Source organism: Manis pentadactyla, chromosome 1 (genome assembly GCF_030020395.1).
Source record: "Manis pentadactyla isolate mManPen7 chromosome 1, mManPen7.hap1, whole genome shotgun sequence".
Lineage (NCBI taxonomy): Eukaryota > Metazoa > Chordata > Mammalia > Pholidota > Manidae > Manis > Manis pentadactyla.
In genome coordinates, this window is record NC_080019.1 from 169501884 (window position 1) to 169521572 (window position 19689).

Below are 19689 nucleotides of genomic sequence, written 5' to 3' on the forward strand. Positions count from 1 at the left end.
GATGGGGTGCAAATGTAGAAATAAGGATGTTGAATAACCATGACATACAAGCTCTGAGTTTAAAAGGAGTTTTGCTTTTAACTAGTGTTTTTTTTACAAGATCGGCATCAAAGATGGCTCAGCAAATGATAAGGCAATAGTGAGAAACATCAGCTGTACTTGCCTCCCAGGTGTTTGATTACATAGCATGTACCATCCTGGTTGGTCCTTTGCTATAAGAGAGGAGAGGGTGGGTAATAGTTCCAATGGCTGGTCTTGGGACCAGAGGCACAGTTTCAGGTAAAGTGCACCAGGGTGGAAGCATATGGGCAGAACTAGATCCTCAGTACTTCTTACCAGCATATCCGGACTGCCTCAATCTAAACTTGGTGTCCCCCAAAGACTCTGGTAGAAACACTCTCAGGCCCACACAGGAAGTTAATGCACAGAGTATGGTTAAGTCAAAAAACAAACAGAAAAGATGGAATATTTTCTGTTGAACTTTAGGGAAGAAGAAATGGTAGCATTCAGTCAAAATGGTACCTTGAGAAGAAACTAATTTCTGGCCTTCAATTTGTAAACAGTTATCATTAAATCATCAATCACAGATTAACTTCACACTAGCTTTTCTGGCTATTAATATTGCCCTCTGAATGTGCACAGCCATAGGCAATTACCTCCAGGCAAAGGATTTCTATAAACAACTGAATTACAATGACTTCCAGGTTCCTAAGGATACCAACCCAAAGCCACCTGATTTTGTACTACCTCTGCCCTCTCTTCACTTCTCCACAGGAAAAAACAAGCTCACCAAAACAAGGAACAGAGCTACAGGGCACATTAAATATTTTGCATTAATTTTGAACTATTTTGTTTTGAAAAATTCTTTTTGTCCAGAAGAGGAGACAAAGTGGTTCCCAAAGCTAGGAATTGGGAACCCTAATTAAAGAGTATGACTATCACACATTGATCCAATATATGATGGGCCCAGCAAATGTTCCAAGGCAAAGGAGTGACCATCCTGCTGAGGAGATGATCAGGCTCCCTGTCACCTGTTTGACATGGAGCAGAAGGAAGAAAATAATGAGCCTGTGGACCTATATCAAAGGGAAGATAAAGCTAAGAAGATGCATATTAGTCTTGACCCCTTCTTAATTTTTAAAACTTTTACACCCAAAAATGTGTTTCCATATATTTTTTCTTTTGGAGTATAAATTTTAGCCTCTCCATGAAATGGATAATGTTAGAAGGGGAGAGCAAGGCAAATGAATTTTCTTTAAAATGTTTAAATAATTTTGTATTTTAAGAAGGCTGATTTTTAAAAGGCCAAGCCTTATTGCAATTCACCTTGATATGTAACTGGAAGATGCTGCAAAAGAACATTCCCTCCTCGTGCTTCTCTTTCCACAGTTCGGATATGTTAAATGTTATAAAGCATGATTAATGTGGGATTCTCACTCCTTATTTAGAAAAAAGGGTATCATCTCTGGTATAGATCTTACAATTAAAACAAAAATACATTTCCTGAAACAGTATAAAACGTCCCCCAAAAAGCCTGTATATACCAAAATACCCCAAATAATATCAAACTTGATTTTGTTTATCCATGATTGACACAGTAAAAGTTTACATATGATAAGAAATCTCAAATTTTTTCACATCATTAGAAGTTACTATGTTAAATATTTGGAGGAATCGACCACTTTCTGCAACTGATTCTGTGATCAATAACACTAAAAGAGAAATAACTTAAATAAATGACTCTTACTTATGACTCATACATACATTTGCATATTTCCAGAAATTACAAAATTGTTTTATATTTTAGTCATATATGAGCAAGCCAAGAATAACATTAAATTTACTATCACCAAAATTGACTGTTTTCTGACATTCTTTTGTCAAAAATTATATCCAGAGTTTGCTAAGTATTAAATAAATTTCCTCCCAAATATCACATAGCTCTAATTATCAAAAACTTTACACTGCTGGTAAATCTCATTCACTCGTGCTTTTAAATCAAATAAGGTTATTGTGCTCTGAACACTTTCAGAATTGAGTCCCTACATAAAATGGTCTCTTACATATACACACACATCTGTAAATTCAGAGCTACAGGTACACAGGAACCCAATTATTTGCAGGTGGTCACATCTTTCTTCAGATGGTCAAATAGCCTTACTTAGAGACTCACTTGGGATCTAAGTGTTATATGAGTGGAGTGAGAGCTCTGAGAAATGTAAATGCTATCTCTGAACAGAGTTAGACAGAAAATTATAATCAGTGCAATAGAGAAATATCTGGAAGTCCCAGGCTTTGAAGCCCTTCCACTGCAATGTTCAAACTGATCTTCTCTTAGCTTGTTACCTTAGTTCCAATTACAGCTAACAGTCACCAGTTCTTCCAAACTCAATAGCTACTGTGCTGTATATGTGAGAGACGGAGACAGAGACAGTGAGAAAGAGGGGGTGGAGTGAAAATGAACAGTCAACCACGTTGAAAACTGTCCTTAAAACTGGCAGACTGAACCTTTCAAGTACAAGGAAACATGTGAATGTTAAGCTTAAAACTCAGTTAAGGTAATTAGAAAACAAGTAGAAACTCTCATTTTTTTTTCTCAAATACGAGTTTTAACTACTGTGTTTACCTGTTGTCTTAAGTAACTTCTATTCCTCCCAATGACCATTCCGAAGGGAGAAAATACAGAAGTTTTCCTTGTTCACAATGTTTTTCTGCCCAGGTGGCTGCCTCAGTCAGAAGCAGGAAGAGATCGGGAAGTTTGGTAAGAACAGTTGAAGAGGCACAGGTGACCCTTTTGCTGAGTCTTTGGAAGAGGTATTCGCTGGAGTTAACTGCTCTGCCCAGGCCTTAGGAGGCTTTCTTAAGGGGAAAAAATTAAATGCTTGCATTTGGGTTCACTCTGTTAGTAGAGCAGACAGGACAGTCCATCCTTCCCACTTCACTCACTCCATTTTTGGCAGAGTATAACAACAGAAAATAACGGGTTGGGGCATATAAGTGTATATGGTTGTTTCTCTAGGGGTTTTTTTTCTAAGTTTGCAAAAGCAATATATGAGTGTATATATACATACATACTTTTTAGATTTATGATTAACTAAAGTGGGGCTTTTTGAAACCCTGACATCAGGTTTTTCTATACTTCAGCAGGTCTCAATTTCCCATTTCACAGATGGCAGGCCTATTTTTAAAGGACCAGTTTATACTTTAAAAATCTCTGTCTGTGTACTCACACACTCACACACACAGACATACATAAAGACAATTGTTTGAAGCACCATTTCGCATCTACCATCAGGAAAAATAATGAACAAACTCATCTTGTGGTTATACTACTACTATGAAAGATAATGCAACATACAATGCCGTATTTTAAATATAAATATCAGTAAATAAAGATACTGACAGAGCTTAAAACTCTCCTTAGAAATATTTAAAAAGTAAGGCTCAAATAATTATGTAGATTCCAAAGATCCTATTTACTGATCAGTCCCCAACGATTAAACAAATGTAAAAAAAATTTACTTCAAGATCAAATAAATAGAACAAAGAGAAAATACTAAAACAAATTCACTTGATGAAACAACAATCTTTAACTGAACACATGCAAAACTTCACGATATAACTGCTTTTATCCTATGGCCTGATGCAAAATGCTAGTACAGAATAGAGAACATCTCTGTACTTTGCATTTTTGATTTCTATTTTTAAGGCTAATTGTTTAAGGAAGACCTTTGCTTTACAGGATCTTGGCACATTAAAGGATAGCATGGCTCCCTAATTTGAAGAGCAAGACATAAAATTCAGGTATTTTATGCGTTGCTATAATTAAGAAACCTCTATCTAAACCAAACCTTGGGAATAAGGCTGATTAAACAACTCATTTATTTGCTAACTGCTTGACTTTAACCATAGACATTCGTTCTTTATTAATTCAAAATTTGCCATGGGTAAAAAACTGTTCTGAATGCTGACATCAGCTGGCATTTGGTTATGAGCCATTGTGTTACATCAAACTGTCTGTACTTTGGGAGAGCAACTCAATTATCTCAACACACTACTTGACAAATTATCAAGTTTAAAATCTAGGCTCCTTCCTTCTACCTAGCACACACCAAGATGACAGCCCCCAACTTTCAGCTGATTAATATTTTAGGGAACAGAAGATTACAAACTTGAAAATGCAAATCTGCTGGGAAAATTTAAAAAGCACACCATGCAGTTAAAAATGAAAGATAATTTGTTTCTGGCAACCCCGTATTCACATCATCTCTGACATGGCTTCCTTACATTCAGAAGGTAACTGGACATTGATCATACATAGACATACACACGCACAACCTCTCCACGTGCACATATGTGTGCATGCACATACAGATACATTTGTAATCTCACCCATTACATGTACGTTTAGTCTATTGGTATTTAAACAGCTGAACTGCAGTCATGACCTAAAATATGGCTTATGTTGTGGGCAGGTCTGTTTGAGGACTGCTTGGAAGAGTCAGAGGCAGAGGAGTTTGCTATTGTAAGCAGAGGTGACATTGCGGAGCCATCAGGAAGAGCTGTAGCTATTTCTGGAAACAATGATGTCATATTAAAATTGGATAAGTGAGAGTTGGTCATGTGCATTGGTGGCATATCAGGGAGAAGAGGAAAACTCGGTTGAGCAAAACCAACAGGTCTGGGAGGAGATAAAATTGACCCAAATCGGTTATTTAAACTTCCACTGTTTACCTTCTCTGTGCTAGGATTTGAGAACATTTGATTAGAAAAATAGGGGATCGAAATATCATTGGACAGTGTAGGATGAGCAGGAGAGTATGGGGGATAGAAAGAAGGCAGTGTATTTTGGGGATCTACAGGGATGAGGGCTGGAGTTCGAGTGGCACTAGGCTGGGTAACCTGTGGAATGAAAGAAGTATTAGCATTTATTGGTGGATTCATGCCACCCTCAGGAATAAAAGGAAAACCAAAATTTTGTGATAGTGTATGCTGGTCAGGTGCTGAATTATCATTAGGTACTTGTGGGCTATCGGGCATGAAACGAACAATGCTTCCTCTCTTCTCTGTAGTGGGTTGTTGGCGTCCAAGAATCATACTGCCACTAGTAGACAGAGGAAGATGGGGAAGACTTGGATCAAAGACATTACTATGCCTTTGGTTTCCGGAACGATTCCTTTCAGGTTGACGAATTTTGGAACCACTGCTGTCTTGCAAGGGATGCCTCGATCGCTGAGGAACTGAAGAATTTGTCTGACGTACAGGAGGCCCTTGATCAGCATTTCCATGAGACACAGATGGATGGGGCAAAGCTGGCCTTGCAATCCCATGTATGTTGGTTGTGACTGGTGGGTTCATGTGGCCTTTGGTCCCATGACTGTCAGTGATCCTCATGGGATTGGACTTCTGTACAGAAACATTGGGACTTGTGTTTCGACCTTGAATATCTCCTGAGGAAGAACTCGAAAATGGAACATTCAAGGTGCTGTTCCTGGTGTTAATGGCACCTAAGGACATGTCACAACTTTCTCTATTCTGACTCTCACTATCTCTTCTAATATGGACACCTTCATGAGTTGGGGGACAACTATATTCAACTGCAGAGGACAGACCACACTGTGTATTCCTCTGATGTTCTGAGAGAGATCTCTGGCTCCCAATGACCTGATCACCAAGGTGAGGGGCAAGTAAACTTTGCATGAAACTTTGGTGACATGTATTTTCACTGTCCCTTGCTGGGACAGCATTTCCTGCTGGGATGCTCTGAACTGATGGATACGGTAATCTCTTTTGTCGGTCGATTGGTGGTGGACCAGGGTTTTGACTAATTCGAAAAGTCTGGGACTGCATACTCCTCAGTGATGATACAGGGTTACCTATTTCATTATTTCTTGAAGATTGTACTTCAAAATTACTCTGGGGCTGTTGACTGGCTCCAGTTGGTTTAAATGTCTGACAGTCAGAAAGGCGGATATCTGAGGCAACAGCATGTTCCGCACGACCCTGCATGTTATGAATGGCCAAACCCTTATTTCGGGAAACATCCAGATAGCTTCTCATTTCAAGCTGATCTGAAACTCTGGAACCCTGAATTGATATACCCATTCTCTGCTCTGAATTAGAAGATGTCTTTCCAATGAGCGCCTCGGCAGAGTAACTTGAAACTCTGTTTCTCTCTGGCCTGTGTGGGGTACAGGTCATGTCTGAAGGTCTAGTCACAATGCTTGGTTGGGACACCATTTGCTGCTCTATGCCTCTAGATGTCAAGAGCCTCTGCATCGGGTTATGCCCAGATACATGTTCAGAAGAAACCCCTGAACCTTGCTGCCTGTTTCCAACATCCTGGGGCTGGTGCATAATATCCTGACTGAGATGGTTCTGGGGGTGGGCATGGTGGTTCCGGCTCGTTGACGGGTTTTCACAGCTCTTCTCCTGCTGGGAGCTTCCAAAGCGTTGTTGCATCTGTGACTGCATCTGCTGATGGTGGGGATGTGGCTGACCACTCTTGGGTCGGGATTGGTCAGTGCCATGGTGCTTCGTTTGTAAGGAAAGCTGAGATGTCTGCGTGCCCGGAACAAGGCTCCTCTTTTTCTGCAGTTGAACTTCCTGCTGCAAAGCTCTCTGTGGGTGGACACTGTGGGGCTGAGGGTGGACAGAGCTGTCTGCATGGGGCACATGGTGCTGCAGCTGATACAAGGGATGCCTCTCTCTCAGCTGCCCTGCTTGCTGCTGCTGCTTCAGGTAGAGATGGTTACTATGCAGGTGAGATACCGCCTGTGCTGGAACATGCTGTTGCAGGGCCTGTAAATGTTGACTGGCCTGGGCTTGCTGCTGCTCAGCAACTGAAGGCTGAGAACTGCACTGAACTTCAGTTTGCCTCAAAGCAGGGGCCACAAAGTTGTTACCAGGTGGGAATAATCTTGTAAGGCTGTCTCCGTGTGCTGGGTTGCTAATCGGCACAACTGAGTTTGAAGAGCTGGGAGGGATCTGACTAACCATCATTTGAGTTGGATCAGAAATGCTGTCTGGAGTGCGGCTCATCAGGGACATACCATCAAGCCTGACGGGGGCTGGCTGGCAATGCTTTTGACGTTTGGCTGAAGACATTAAGAGGTCATCTTGGACAGCACGCTTCGCAGAGTCTTTACGGCTTTCATGACTTGGCTTTAAGAGTGGCTCTTGAGTCTGTGGGTTTGGTATGGCACCAGTCATAGTATTCAGCTGTTCTTGGGAATATTCAGTCATGAGAGATGGTCCGGGAGGCTGACTCATGTAGGAGCTAGATCCAATAGTCAGATCAACTGTTGCAGGGACAGCTGTTTGTTCTGAAGTTTGGGATAAACCAGCACAGCTCACAAGAGGATGGCTGATGCTGCTCGGATGGATGAGATTATTCACACTTAAACTGGTGATGCTCGGGGGCTGAGAAGTTGAAACCTGTAAAGAGGCATTTGATGTTTTAATTCCTATGGAACAACTTGGTTTTTCAAGGGGCCTATCCACAGTTGCTTCAACTGAATCCTGAGGATTGAATTCATTTGGTGTTGCCTCTGCCTGTCCTGAGCCATTCTCTTTAGATACCTGTGTTTTGAAAGGATGGTCTCCCTCTAAAGATGATGCTTCAGAAGGCTTTGAAGTAACTTCCCTCATATCAGCCTGGGTGCCAGCTCTTCCCTTCTCAAGGTTCTCCTGGTCAAAAATAGCTCTTGCTGCAAGAGCAACTATATCAGTTTGCTCTACAAAGGTACATCTGTCGCAAGTATTAGTTGTTGCATTGCTGGTGACATCCTCTCTACTTGTTTCAGGAAGCATGGATGCAACTGAGAAACTACGACTACTGCCAGAGCTGGTTGACATGGGAGAGTCAGCCTGTCTACTGGTGAGCAAAGAACCACTCATAACTTCCTGATCAGGAATGCAGGCATGATGCTGTCCTGGATCTCTGTCATCACTGTTCATCAGCAACAACTCTTGTTTGGGATGCAAATCAACACTTGAATCAACTATTTTAGAACTTCCTGAAGAAAAATCAGGATGGTCCACCTGGACTGAAAGAGGTGGTTTCTGAGAGTCTTTTTCTTTAGCAAGACCAGATAGCAGTTCAGTTAAACCTTGCCCCTTTAAGTGACCTGTGGTTTGCACTGTATCTGATGAACCTTGCTCAACCCTGCAAGAGTCAGCAATGATTTCCACCTCAGAAACACAGTCAGTACTTGTAGTGCTTGCAGCAGATGACAAATCAGAAACCTGAGAAACCAAAATGTGGGGATCATTTGGAGATGGAATCAACACGTTAGCTGAAGTGCGGGATGTGGCAGCATCTGACAATGCCAAACTAGTCAGTGGCTTCTCCTGAGATGTGTCTTGTTGTAAAATGGGGGCACAATCTTTGGATTTTGCTGGGGCCACTGTAAAATGTTCACTTGTTATAGATTCTTGGGAGGGTGAGCTAGACTCTTCCACTGACTTAGACTCAGGTATCACTGATTCAGAATCCAGAGCATCTAAAGAATGTGGACCAGAAACACTTACACTATTTGCCGGGGCCATAGCGGCAGACGGTAATACCACAGGGAGGCTTTCCAGCAGTCCGCCATTATATGATGGCTCCGCGGGGCCTTCAGGGCCAGGGCAGTCTAATTTGTCCATATCTCTGACTGGATTTAGAGGGCAGGCTGACTTGTTAGATGCTAAATATTTCTTGGCACCTGGCTTCTTAGTCAACCTTTTTGATTTCACATTAGGCAAAGAAGTTACCATGTTCACTGAGGGAGTAGTCACTAGATTATAAATACTGTTTAGTGTGGCTGAATTATCTGTTGTCATGGGAGATGCTACGGTTGTTGTTAATGAAACACAGTTAACTGGGGTGGTCTGACTATTTGCAGCAGTCTGAGAGTTGGCAGGCTGGCTAAGGGACAATTGCACACAGCTTTGCCCAGCCATCTGTGATATGCTTTGATTGAGGCTGGCCAAAGCGCCAAATGTGTTCAGGGCAACATTGGTATTTGGATCTTCGCTGGTGGTGGGTTGAATAATTTGCATAGGGGTTTGATTTGTAGTTCCTGATGAAGACATCACAGGCTGTAAAGCAAAGAGCTGTCCATTTAAAGAAATGGTTTGAGGCTGTTGTTGGTTTGACATGGTAACAGAAAAAGTCTGCGCTGAATTAGATGTTGGTAACGATGAAGGTCTTGGTAATATGTGGACAAGATGCTTTCCTCCAAAAGTTTGTGGGGTCGAAACATTTTGCATTGAGTTATTAGACCCAATTATAGCACTGGCTCCATTGACAGGGAGTCGAACAGAACCAGGATGTGGAGCTGAGAGGAGAGGCAAAGGGTTCTGATTAGCTGTCTGTATGATGACTATCTGTTGACCTACCGTTTGGGTGGGAACCTCTGCCCTCATCACTGTCGGGCATGGTGTGGTACTGGGTGGCTGAAGAATGATAACATTTTGATTAGCTGGAGCTGCATTAACAGCCGACCCGACTGGCTGCGCCATCTGAATCACCTGCATTGCTGAATTCAAAGGAACGATATTTTTTGGAGGCTGAGATTTAACTTGTGGCTGGGCAGTCAGCGGCTGCATAGGTAAAGATGGACAAGAAGGCAAGGTTACAACTACTTGCTCAACTGGCTGCCCAACTGCTGGAAAAGAATTACTCAAGTTGGTGCCTGTAGCTCTGTGTCTACTGTGGTTGGTTGTGGTGGGACTAGTATCAGATTCATTTAATACTGGGGGCACTGCAGAAGATGGTATCTGGCTTAAGGGCTGAATAGTGTTTCCTGCCAGTTGCAAAGTAGTCCATGTTGTCTGCGTGTTTCCAGCTGAGGGAATTCGGGTAAGGCTATTAATGTTTTTCAAATCAGAAGTACTAACAGTTGAAGAAGGCAAAGAACAAGAAAGCATCCAACCATTATCCAAAGGGTTTGCAGAAAGAGTGCTTACAGGAGTGGTGGCCTTCCCCCCTCCAGGGGGACATGGGGCCACCACTGCAGTAACACTTGCTGAGTCGGCACCCTTGTTCATACTCACGAGACAAGAATCACCTGCAGACCTGGGAGGCTGGGAGCAGACTGTGGTGGTAACTGAAACAACAAAGGTGGTTTGAAAATCACTTGTGAAATCCTGTGTGCTCAGGCATGACTTGCTGCCATAGTGTGCTTTGGTGGCAGTGGCTGGGGAGCTGGTGGGGACGCTTGTGGCACAAGGGACTGTTTTCTTCAGTAATGTGGAGCTCTCCTGCCCATTCTTATTTTCAGAAGAACTTTGATCATTTAGACATGTGTGCAAGGAACAATGTTGGTGAGGTTCAGGCCCAACAGGAACAGCGATCAAGGAGCCACCAGTCACGCCAGGCACACTTGATTCACTTTCGGAGGTGGAAAGTTCAAGAATATTTTGAGCAGAAATGGTAGCAGGAAGACAAAGAGGAACAGGCTGGTTGGTGGCCAATGTAGAAACTGTGGACTGATGCCATGGCTTGTTTTCAGAAGGGTAAACTCCAGAAATAGACACAGGAGTCACAAGACTGCAAGTCCTCTGTACCGGCACCACATTGGCGGTTTGCTTTTGTAAATTATGACCAACATTAAAGGTTATCCCCTGAACAGCTGTTCCCTGGCTGTTTCCACCAGGATGACTCCCATTGGAATAAACAATGATATTTTTTTGAACCTGGTCACTGGGAATAACTACAGAGACCTTTGAGTTTTTAAGATTTCCTTTCCAGTGGATTGTGGGGTCATCATATAAGCATATGTCATTTGCTTTCAGTAATTCAATATATCGGCCATTTTCTTTTTGAATTTCTTCCAGTTGTTTGCGTAGCTTCTTAATCTCTTCAGCTATGATATTCAAAATAAAAATAAAAAAGAACCTGTAATTGTTAATATTTACAATAATGTAAGAAAAAAATTGTGTACTAAACTACTGGAGTCTAATTCTCATGTTTCTAAATACCACAATTGAGAATCTTCAGTACTTTTCTAATATAAGTTCGTTTTCCTTTTTAGGATGATTCTCAAATCTTTATCCCATCCTTTTAAAAGTATGTATCTTTAAAGGTCAACAACCCAAAGGTCAAAAATGACTCATAATGTAGAAATCTCAAAATTCAAAAATTCCCAATAGGGAAGCTACAAAGGTGAAGCAAGGGAAGACAAAGGTCTCATGGTAGCATGCCAGGAAAATAACACAGAATGTCAATATAATAGCATTTTAAATGCTGCAACAGCTAATCTTAAATGTGGTGGTAAGAGAGAATCTCTTCTATTAATGGCTTGAAACTAGTTTCTATTTGAAACTTGAAATAACAGAGACTAAGTAGAACATGAAAGAAGTAAAATGGTAAAGCACCAAGAGAGCATCAACAATGGAGCCTGCATTTCCCTCAGGAGGGCCAATATATGTACACTACTGAGTAACGAAGTGGCTGCACCCCCCAGTCCTAAGGGAGAGAATGTGCCCCACGGATTCTACTGCTGGGGCAGACTGGATACTGGCATGTGCTCTGGGACTGCGTACATCCCCTCTGCCTGCCACAGAGACAGGACTCTCCCCCACTCTCCACAAAAGGCAGTCCACCCTCAAGGCCAATGCCCTACGAAGTAGCTTAAGATGGAAAGTTCTGTTCTGACAAGGATGAGCTGAAACTAAGAGATTATTTTTCTCAAACATTTCAAGTAAAAAATACAGAACAAAAATGCCAATGTGCCATGGGCATTAGAAATTAGAGGGCAATTATTATGGGCCAAATAATAATGGTGATTGTTTTCATTTAGCACACACTTGCCATATGCCTGGCACTTGTCATTCATTGTCTCATTTAATAATAATGATGATGATGATGATGGTAACAATCAACAGATAACATTTACTTAGCATCCGCTATATGTCAGGCTTTACTCTAACAACCATGAGATGGAAACCACCTACTGTCATCACCATTTTTAGATGTGAGAAACAGGCTCTGAGTAGTTATATGATTTTTCTAAAGTCAACCGATAGATGCCATGATTTTCTTCACTTGAAAGTAAGGAAACTGAGATTTGGAGACATTGCATAACTGGCCAAAGGTACTGAGTGAGTAAGTGAAACCAAGACTTAAGGCCAGGTAGGCCTGACTCCCAAGGCCACTGCTCCAACCACTACACTAGACTGTCAGGTAGACAGTGAGTATGTGGAGGAAGCTGCTGGAAGAAGAAAAGAAATGAGAGTAGATGTACAAAAAAGAACAAAAGGAAGTTTGGTGACAGAGATGATGATACAGTCAGACTTAAGCTGCCACAGGTGCTGCCCATGCCTGGCTGTTCAGCTATTCTCAGCCCTGTGCAATGTGTACTTTTCCAACAGTTTCCTTTTCTTTAAGGTAACGCGATTGCCTCAGCCTCTGGGCTGTGAAACCAAAGGAGCCCTCATCAGAAAAGTCTACACATCTTTCCAGCCTTAGCATCCCTTTTGTGGGGTGCTGCAAAGTGGTTACCAAGCATATATGATGTGTCTACCTGACAGTATCATAAAACCGGGTCTGGACCATAAAAGACAGCTGAGCTGGGTGAGGTGGTAAGTTGTCAGCTAACTAAACATAAACAAGGAGAATTTGGAATGCTGACCTTCTGGATATGCCTTCCAGTTTCTTCCCCACTTCTCACAGTAACACAGTCCAGCACTGCCCCCAACTCAGCAAATCCTGCCTTTGTTTCTCTCATTAAGAGGACCTACTGAGTAGTCACAAGAAATTCTCTCTGCTCTTGCCAGAGTCATGAATGGAGGACAATTCAAACTAGCCTACCACTCTGAGCTTCATACTTGCCTGAGATATTTTTTCTTTTCAGCTGTTACATGGAAACCTTCTCTCTAGCACAAGTGGGAAAACAAAACTCATTGACAGAAAAAAAAAAAGTCACCTCTACTGAATATAGTCAGTGGTTCTATAACATCTTTCTATGTTGACAGATAGCAACTACACTAGGTGGGGTGAGGATTTAAAAACATAATAACTGTCGAATCACTATGTTGTATACTTGAACCAATAGAATATTGTATATCAACTACACTTCAATTTAAAAAATATATTAAAAGTTCACCTCTATTTAAAATTCAAACATCATTAAATATTAGGTAGTTTGACATACAAATTATATGCAATAGAAACAATTAGGGGCCCAACATTTTGGCCTTTTGAGTTAATTCACAAGTTAAGTCTTGGCACAGGCATATCTTTATCTTGTTTTTAAGTTACATTGAGCAGGACTTCCCCTACATCATCTTATGGGATTTCCCTAGCTGGAAGATCCAACTGGAATAAAGGAGATCCAGTGTTATTTACATCATGAGTTAAGCAAGCATGAAGTACACAACAAAGTCCAAAATCAAAATTATGTACACCTGTTAGATTAGTGTTGCTCACAGAGGGGAAAAAAAGGTAAAATAAGATGAATTTATTTGCAATATTATTGTCCTGGACCCATTGAATGCACAGTCTCAAATATTTTGGGGCAAAAAAAGCCTTCTATATCCTACTGTAAATTGCATTGTGACACAAAGCCTTGAACATGGAAAAAAACAACAAAAACTAGGAATCTTAAAATCTTTACCTTGTTCATTGTTTCCTCCATTAAGCAGGAGTTCATCATTTTGCCTTTTCAATTCTGTTATATATTTAAAGGCTTGGTCCAGAATCATGTTCTTGCTCTGCCAAAGAAAATTTACCATTTAAAGGTTTCACTGAAGGTTAAGAACTTGCCAGAAGAAACTGAAAGCTTTGGTTTTACCACATATATATGATATGCATCTTTTCAAAATTTAAAACAAACAATTCAAAAGCTTCTACTATTGATCTTTCATTTACTAAGTATTTATTGAGCATCTACTCTGTGTCAGGCTCTGTTCTAGGCACTGGGGATGTAATAAACAAAACAAAATTCCTGATCTTGAGGAATAGTGTGTGTGTGTGTGTGTGTGTGTGTGTGTGTGTGTGTGTGTGTGTGCGCGCGCACGCGCGCGCAGTGAGCACACACGGCCCACAATCAGTTGGTGATAAGTGCTATGATGAAAAAATGAAGCAAAGCAAGGATGGAGCCAGAGAAATGGCAGGGGTCCTATAGACTGAATGTTTTTGTGTCCCCCTACGATTCATGCTGAAACTCTAAACCCTCATGTTATGTTATTTGAAGGTGGGCCTTTGGGAGGTAATTAGGAAATGAGGGTAGATCCCTCATGAATGACATCACTGCCCTTAGAAGAAGAGACATGAGAGAGGTGATTGCTCTTTCTCTGTCATGTGAGGACATAACCAGAAAAAGAACCTACATCAGTCACCAAATCAGCTGGCACCTTGATCTTGGACTTTTCACCCTCCAGAACTGTGAGAAATAAACATGTGTTGTTTAAGCCACCCAGTCTCTGTTATTTTTCTTACAGCAGCCCAAATTTACTAAAGCACTCTACTATACTATTTTGCATAGGGAAGTTGAGGAAGGCCTTTCTATAAGGCAGTATTTGAGCAAAAACCTGACGGAAGTATAAGGAAACATGCTGTGTGGATGTCTGGAGGAAGAGGGTCCAGGTAGTGAGACCAGCAAGGGCAAAGGCCCTCAGGCAGGATGTGTTGGGCAGGCCAGAGGTGCAGAAGGAGGTGAGCAGGACTAGGGCTAAGTATACAGGGGAGGAATGGTAGGGAAAGAGGCCAGAGGGGACCGTGAAGACCACAGCAAGATTTCAGATTTTAATTTACTCTTTACAGTCTGTTAACCACAAAAATACACTGTTTTAAATAACAGGTTGAGAAAACAATGTCACTTAAGTTTGGATGTCATCCTCCCAGTATATTCCATACCCAAGCTTTTTCAAAAAGATGTATTTTATGTCAAAGTGTTCACTTATTCTTTATAAACTAATAATTTTTAATATTGAAAACAATATGTGTATATGGGAAAAAACATAAATATGAAGGGCTATATAATGAAAAGTAACTTTCCTTTTGACTAGCTCTCCAGACCCCTTTCCAGAGGCAATCACCAAAAAGTTACTTGTGTATCCTCCCAGAAATATTCTATGCTGATATATGCATCCATATATATACACATCTTTTTTAAAAACCCAGACAGGAAACTATAAACATGTTATTTTTTTAATTTAAAAATAATCCTAGAGATAGTTCCATATAGCATTTAGATATCTATATCTATATTATACTTTCTGAAGGCTGTTTATTTACAGCCTACTCTGATAACTATTTAAGCTGTGTACACATTTCATTTTTTTATTCCTCAGCTATTAAAAATGTTTCAGTGAATGTTTGACTTCTACTCCAGTATGTATGTACATTATTAAATATCTCCAGTACTTTATCAGATAGCTCTTTTCATATAGGTACCAGTGATTTAGGGCTTCATTTCAGCAAGTTACAATTCTTGGTTCCCTAGAATGAATCCCAACAGAGACCCAAAATTACCCAAGAAACACTTTACTTTGAAGAGAGAAAACTTTTATTGTTCTTTCCTAAAAGAAGAGTTGAGACAAAAGCAGAATCTGGTAATGCCCACCTACTGCCTCTCCACTGCTGATGGGGGTGGGAACATGTAGCAATAGTGAAGAAAACCTTAACCTCCTTGGCCTCTGAGAGCCAAATATTGATCCTCTGTACACTTTACAACACCACCAAGGAAGTTAAATGATTATTGTTTCCTTTCAGAGAAAACTTGTGGAAATGAAAGAGAAGAAAAATAAGATTTTACTGAGCAAACACTAATATTTACTGAGCAGCTACTATACATAAAGATATGGAAAAAGAAAAGCAATGGTACCTGCCCTTAGGTTTGCTATTGTGTTAAGGAAACAGAAAGTACATTTTTAAAAAGATCAAAAAACGCATTTATGCAAGACTAAGTACCATCCTGGAGAAAAGAAGAAAATGGAACTGAAGTGTAAAACCTCGCTTAGAGGGAGTGCTGAGGAGTGAGCAAATTGATCTGGCCCCCAAACAGCCTGGGAGCTCCAATTTCCATGGGAGGTGGGGGGGTGAGGCATGGGGTTAAAACTGATGGGCCTGTTGGAAAGACTCATCCTTTGCAGGAAATCAGAACCAAGCCCTGCACACACATCTTATGCAGCTGGGTGACTTCCCCTTCCTGCCCCAACCACAGGAGACAAATTTATTTTTACGAAATTTGAACCAGAGTAATTCAGCCTCAGGGATACTTGGCACAGAAGTATACAAAACAAAGCTCCCAAGTGAAAACGGGGTAAAGTAAAATTCTGTCTCCTAAAGCATAAGACTCTCCAGCACTCCTTTCCCCAATCAGCTCCCAGAATAATGGCCTTATATCAGGCTAGTATAAGCCTCTCCCCACCATTGTCACTTCTAGGTAGGGGGCCTGAAGGATTCTTCTCTGGAACATAAAAATTAATAGCTACCCCTAAAAGAAAAAAGCTACAAAGATGGATATTTTTGAGTTCCACAACATTAGCTTATATCTAATCACTCAACAGTTAGGTTCATCAAAACAAGCCTATTCAATCAGGTTTTTAATGCCTCCTTCTCAAACAGGAAAAAACAAGTAAGTATCACTAAAAACTTAAAGCCTCCAAAAAGAAAGACAAAATGATCAAAACAAAGGGGGGGAAGAAAGGAAATCAGAAGAAACAAAGCCAGTACAGAAGATAGAAGAAAATTAAAAAAAAAAAAAACCTATGTAACATTCTCAGAGATGACATGATACTGTACCCATGAGACAAACATGGATACAAAGAGGAACACAGAGAATAAGAAGAAAGGCTCTTGAAAATTAAAACTATGAGAGCTGATATTAAAAACAGAGACTTGGAAGAGGCTAATCAATTGAAATTGGAAAAAAAGGGTGGAGCATTCCAGAAGCAAAGTCTAAAAGAGAAAAAGGGGAAGTGGAAATTCTATGGTACATTTGACCATGCAGAAATTGTGTTAAAAGATTTTTGGAAGTGTGGAAAGAATATAGGTATATAGAAAATTAAGCAAATGAAAAATAATGAGGCAATTATTGACTTCAAAAAAAAAGTTACATATGATATGAAACATAATAATAGTGCATTACTTGGCTCAACTGTAAACAGCATTTACACATTCTTAACATAAAACCTGAATACCAATTCAATCAAAAGTTGTGGCAGAATTACACTGGGAGGATAAATCAAGGGGAAGCCAAGGGAAAAACCATAACAGGAGGTCAACTGATAGTATCAAAAATGGAAAAATTAGGATATAGTAATGTTATTTTGAAATAAAAAGGTAAATACCAGGAGAAACAGTTGAGAATGGGCTCATCTAAGGAGCTGTAATAGAGTTAGGAAGCAGGTGGGCAGGAGACTAATGTTTGTTGTTTGAAGTTTTTTACTGCTACTTGCTATGTGCACACATGAATTTTTGCATATTTTCATTAAAAATTAACCCAAAAAAGCTGGCACAAATTATGATATCCCATTATAATGGATACTATAAAACCATTAAAAAGGGATATCGTATGAGGAAAGGTATCTCAATCAAAAGTCTATTATGTACCATGGAGTAAAAATGACAAAGCAAGTTATGAAACAGACTGGGTGTATATATATGGATATATTCATAAAGCGATGTCTGAAGACATGTGTAACAGCACTTTTAATAGTTGTTATAACTTGGGAGTGGGATGTCAATTTATTTTAGAAACTTTTTTATGCCTTCCATATTGCTTCAGTTTTTGTTGTTTTGTTTTCAGTAACCATGCTTTATCCTCATTATCAGATGAAACAAAAAGCTAACTTCATTAGGGAAAACTATTAGCTTTAATAAGTTGAGATTGAAGTACTAGTGGAGGTTGATAGAGTGTGAAGAATAAATTAAAGATGCTTGCAGCTCACAAAGATCAGCAATCAGCCAATGCTGGCAGACAGGCAGAAAGGTGTCCCGACCCATAGCACAACAGCAACTGCTGCTCTACCACAAAGGAGAATCAGGCACTGGAGAGTAAAGAGTCTTGAGCTTCTGGGCACAACAGGATACCTTCTTCATAAAGCCATTACTCTCCAGACCAGGAGGCATAGTAGATCTATCTAATGCAAAGGAAGAAACACAGAAACCCAGACAAAATGAGGAGGCAGAAGAATATGTTCCAAACAAAAGTAAAGGCTACTTCACCAGAAAGAGGGCTCAATGAAATGGAGATCACCAATCTTCTTGATAAATATCTCAAAGTAATAGTCATAAATAGGCTCACTGATCTGAAGGAAAGTATTGATGATCTCAGGGAGGACTTCAACAAAGGGAGAGAAGAGTTGAAAAACAGCAACTCAGAGCTGAAGAATAGAGTTCCAGAAAAGAAAAATACAATGGAGGGAGTGAATAATAGAATGCTGCGAGTAGAGGAGACACTCAATGAGATGGAAATTGGAGAAGAGGAAAACATGAAGCTGAGGAACAGAGAGAAAAAAGAATTTCTAGAAATGAGAGGATGCTAAGAGAGCTGTGTGACAACTCCAAACAAAACAATGTTCACAGAATAGGGGTACAAGAAGCAGAAGTGAGAGACAAAGGAAGAGAAAGTCTCTTTGAAGAAATAATTGTTGAAAACTTCCCCAATCTGGGGAAGGAAATAGACACCCAGGTCCTAGAAACACAGAGATCCCCTAACAAAAGGAACCCAGGAAGACAACACCAAGACATAGTAATTAACATGACAAAGTTTAAGGATAGAGAGTATTGACATGGTTGTATATGATGTAACATTAAAGGCAGACAGATGAAGGGTATATGGGAACACTCTACTGTCTTTGCAAGTCATCTATAAATCTAAAATCATTTTAAAATAAAAAGTTAAAAATCAAAAAAAAAGATGATATTGAAAGCAGCTAGAGAGAGAGGCAAAAAATTATTAAAAGGGAAATCGCATCAGGCTATCAGCAGACTTCTCAGCAGAAAGTTGACAGGCCAGAAGGGAGTGGAATGAAATATTTAATGTATTGAAACAAAAGGACTTTCAACCAAGAATCTATTACCCAGCAAGGTTAACATTCAGAATTAGAGAGATTAAAATTTCCCCAGATAAATGAAAGTTAAAGGAATTCACCACCACTACACAAGCCTTACAGGATATGTTAAATGGACTTCTGTAGATGTAAATGTTCTTAAGCCAAAATCATTGTCACCAGTGAAAACAAACCCATAGTAAAGGTAGTAGACCAGTTATTTACCTAGTTAAGTATGAAGTTAAAAAACAAAAGTAGTAAAACCAACTATACACAAAATCAAAAGATACATAAAAAATGCAGATTATGACACATTATACATAAAATGTGGAGGAGAAAGAAGAATAAAAACAAAATACTTTTAGATTGTTTGAAGTAGAGTAACCACCAACTTAATATAGACTACTATATAGTCGGGAAGATATCATTGAACCCTATGATAACAACAAACCTTAAGTCTGTAATAGCTATACAAAAAAAATTAAAAAAAGAAATCCAAACATAACACTAAAGAATACCATCAATTAACAATAAAAGTACAAAGAGGAAGAAACGACCAGAGAGGAACTACAAAAACAACCAGAAAACAATGAAATGGCATTAACTACGTATCTATCAATAACTACTTTAAGTGTAAATGGACGGAATGCACCTTCAAAAGACACAGGATGGCAGAATAGATAAAGAAATAAGACTCATCCA

General features: G+C 40.0%; 1 protein-coding gene across 2 annotated transcripts in view; it reads right to left on the bottom strand.

Moving 5' to 3' along the window:
* Positions 1–1359: 1359 nt before the first annotated feature.
* Positions 1360–19689, bottom strand: part of USF3 (upstream transcription factor family member 3) — a 72728-nt gene continuing 54398 nt past the window's right edge. For both annotated transcript variants that reach the window (XM_036929577.2, XM_036929576.2), the window contains exons 7-8: positions 13605–13701; positions 1360–10853 (exon numbers count right to left, since the gene is read on the bottom strand). In XM_036929577.2, the coding sequence (XP_036785472.2) occupies positions 4423–10853; positions 13605–13701 (6528 nt within the window). In that variant the 3' untranslated portion in view covers positions 1360–4422. The remainder of the gene's footprint in view (positions 10854–13604; positions 13702–19689) is intronic.